General features: G+C 39.5%; 1 protein-coding gene across 3 annotated transcripts in view; it reads left to right on the plus strand.

The window, feature by feature from the left end:
• Nucleotides 1–3,760, plus strand: part of WAC (WW domain containing adaptor with coiled-coil) — a 98,582-nt gene that overhangs the window by 62,410 nt on the left and 32,412 nt on the right. For all 3 annotated transcript variants that reach the window (XM_014520044.2, XM_014520046.2, XM_014520047.2), the window contains one exon: nt 824–972. In XM_014520044.2, the coding sequence (XP_014375530.1) occupies nt 824–972 (149 nt within the window). The remainder of the gene's footprint in view (nt 1–823; nt 973–3,760) is intronic.

A 3,760-nucleotide genomic window follows, 5' to 3' on the forward strand; every position in this document is an offset into this window, starting at 1 on the left:
CCCCCCCCTCCAACTCTAGGAGATCGAACAGAGGTGTTCTGACAAGTAAGGGATATCTACAACAGAAAAGACTCTTCTGTGCACTGGTGTGGCTAAGTGAACCACACTTTCTAGCTTGTGTGTAACAGGGAGCTTGAGCCTTGCCCATTCTTCTATTCTAACTGTATTAGAAGATCTGCTGTAGCGTAAGCATGTAGACCTGTCCATGGAAATGTATCTGGTGGCTGCCTCTGCGCACTTATCGTCAATAGAATTCTGAGATGTGTTGTCTGTATGCATATCTGTACCCTGTCTGCCTGCTCTTCTTTTTGGGGGTTATGTAGTATAGAATTCTGGGGCTGAATGGGAATTAAGAAGTTGGAAAGGCACACTGGCTTTTATCTCCTTAGCAAAGGGTATGAATAAGAGTGGGATAATGGTGTGCCCTATGGATACTGCTAAGGTAAGAAGTCTCCAGATATAGTGTCCACATGCATCAGGTTTTCTGTCTCAAAGAACTCCAGCTGCTGGTAAAACAAAACAAAACACACCAAAACAAATTAAAAAAGAACAACCCCCCCCCCCCCCCCAAAAAAAAAAAAACAAACCAAAAAAACTCCCTTTTTAGTGTTTTCTACTTGCCATTTACTTACTCCGAACCATTTCATATGTGTTCATCCCTTCAAGTTAGGTTGGTTTGTTCTCTTTGTATTTTGAGTGTGGTATTTTATTGTTTTTAGTATATTACATTTTATTTCTTGTATAGTACCTTTTATGCTTAGGTGGGAGAAGATGCTATAAAATCACTTCTCTCTCTTTTTTTTTTTTTTTTTTTTTTTTACAGCTCAGCCATCTAACCAGTCTCCAATGTCTTTAACATCGGATGCCTCATCACCAAGGTCATATGTATCTCCACGAATTAGCACCCCTCAAACCAACACTGTTCCTCTGAAACCTTTGATGAGTACACCCCCTGTATCATCGCAGCAAAAGGTAGGAAGTTTAGTAACTTCAGTGCGACTGGTAAAAGTAAAGGACTGAATAGTGCAAACATACGAGTTAAAGGAGGAAAGAAACCATTAATTGGAAGTGGTTTGTATTAGTGATGTGTAATTGTGTATAGAATCCTAAGTATAAAAAGACAAAGTGCGGAATTTACCATTCTCAGTGTAAAAGGATGATTGGTGGTTGAGCTGTTTTTATTACCTGTCATTCTCCGTGGTAGGGCTGCATTTTTATTAGAAAATGATGTGCAACTTGTATTATGTGGGTTAGATTTGTTTTTTATAAGTGAAAAGGTGACCCTATATTATGATTTGCAACAACACGTATAGTTGCTTCTTGTAAGCATCATTTAGAATTTTCCTCTGTAGCTCCCTTCTCCTATCTAGTTTGTTCTGTGTCCTCTGTCAGAGCAACAAGATAACATCTGCGGTTTTAGATGGATAAGGTTGGGGTCTTCCCACAGGTATGCTACTTTCACTGTTTATGTATAGCTGCTGAATCAAAAAAAATCTTGACTTATTCTTTTAATTTTAATGACCCCTTCAGAGGATTTTTTGCTGAATGTAGAATCTTATTAGACTCCCAGATCCAATTTAGGAGGAGGCCTTGAGGGTTCAGTATTTTGAGAGAGAAATTTTATAAAACCCACCCATTATGTCCCTATTCCAGCATATTCTAAACTATCTTTGCTTGTCCTTATCCCCATTGATGGGTTTTCTGCTGCTATCCGCACACGTACAGGGAGAGTATAGATGCCACTAGAAAAATCTGGGGATTAAATTGCTCTCCTCTTCTACAGTATGTTCTGTGGTTATGCTTTACTCAAAGACGTTTGCCTAAAAAGAATCCTGCCATATAGGAAAAGGAAATCTCTCACTAGGGGAAACTGAAGGCTGTGTTATTTTTGTCTTCTGACTGATAAAATACTTGCATCTAAATTACTTATCTATACACAGAACTTTAGGAAGATGGCATTTTTCTTCCTTTTCAGAAATATTAAAGTAGTAAAACTATCAGAATCCTTTTCACAGTGAATAAAATAAATACCGACCCATGTATTAATCTGTTTGTGAAGTCTTTCATGGAGATGTTTGATTTTTATAGCACTAAAGGTTATCTGCTCTCAACTCTGTAGGAATGCCACTTCCCTTCAGAGGGGGAAAAGTCTTGAGTTCAGCTGTAGCAATCTTGTTGGGCAGCAAATTTACCTCTGTCAGCATCCTATGAAAAGAAGATTTAACTGTTCTTCCTCTATACACCAAGGCAGTCCAACTGGTGTCTCCCTGGCCTCATGAGGGATTACGGTGCAGCTCTTGGGCTCCTGCCCAGCCATTCTTCTCTCCTCCCTGCTCCCCACCCCATCACTCTGGTTGCAACAATAGCTTGAGTCTCTGGGCTCCCCGTCCTTCCTCTGTCTTCTGCTCTCTGCACCCACCCAAGGAGCAGGGTGGTGCAGCATGGCGCAGGAAGCAGAGGGTGAGCCCAAGTTTGTGCATTGTGGCTGCCTGCGACCTGTGGGGCATGTGGTCCTTAGCCCTGTAACAGTTGAGCAGCCCTGCTTTTTATATATATATTTATTTATTTATTTATTTATTTTAAAGCAATCTCTTGACTACAAAGTTTGGGTCTTTAGTATCTCTGGGTTTTGCCAAATTTCCTGGCAAAACAGACCATAACATCCTTTTCTCCCAACCAGGACAGTGCCGCTCCTTCAAGTTCATCTTGCTGCTACATCAGGAGGGGGAATAGCTTGAATTTTGATCAGTTCTAAGATATACTTAGAAAACTTCATGGGAATGGATCCCATTTCCAGTTCCTTTGCAGTATTCAAGAAAAGGCCTCAAAGAGTGCAGATACGTTATGACCACAAGTTATAAATTCCTTGTCCTGTGAACAGGTCTGTAGCACAGAAAAAGAAACATGAATAAATACTTTTTTTTTTTTTTCTGAAGCAGCTTTTCACTAACCATTTTTTAGCTAAACACAACTCTTTCCTACAGAGGTTTTATGAAAGAGCTACTCTGAGAATCTCTTGTGTGGAGGGAGATAGGTCAGAAGTCTCAGTTCCTCGTTCTTCACACTCCCTTTTCCAGTTCAGCCTCTCATTTCCTTTCATAGGATGCATTTCTCATAGGAATCAGCAGTAGGACTGCAGAGACACCTGCTTTTGTATGTTAACCAACTGACAGAAAGCATGTAATTACCTAATTTGCTTTTTGTGCCTTGGTTATGATAATGCCAAAGTCTAGATATCCTGGGTCTAGACTACTCCATCCTATAGTCACTCCCTTTAAGGCTCATCTGTATCAAGAAAATGTTCACTTAGGCTAACTGTCTCAAAGTAGTCACAGCAGAACAAACCTTTAATGTTGATACTATGCCCCCTGTGTGACTTACCACAATGTTTTGCATTGTTTTATGTAAAAGAATTAATGTAGTTTTACCGGTGCAAATTCCTCTGAAATAAATGCACACTCAGAGTGGTAGAGCTGGTTAATCTTGAAATAAATGAAATTGGAGAAGTCAAATGAGCCCTTGATCCAGGAATTTCTTTGCATCTTCATTAGTACTTACCATCAGAAAGAACTACTATGTTACATAGCTATAAGTATTGGAATAGTCTTTGCATACAGTAGACTAGAATCTGGCTTGTTTGGTTTTAGCTGATTATATAGGGCCAAGGGGGCTTACCAAAAACAAAAAGCAAATGATTCTCAATAAATGCACACAGAGTAGCTCATAGTAATGTGTTGTTACTTCTTAAATAATCACTGTT

The sequence above is a fragment of the Alligator sinensis genome, unplaced genomic scaffold (assembly GCF_000455745.1).
Source record: "Alligator sinensis unplaced genomic scaffold, ASM45574v1 scaffold309_1, whole genome shotgun sequence".
Lineage (NCBI taxonomy): Eukaryota > Metazoa > Chordata > Crocodylia > Alligatoridae > Alligator > Alligator sinensis.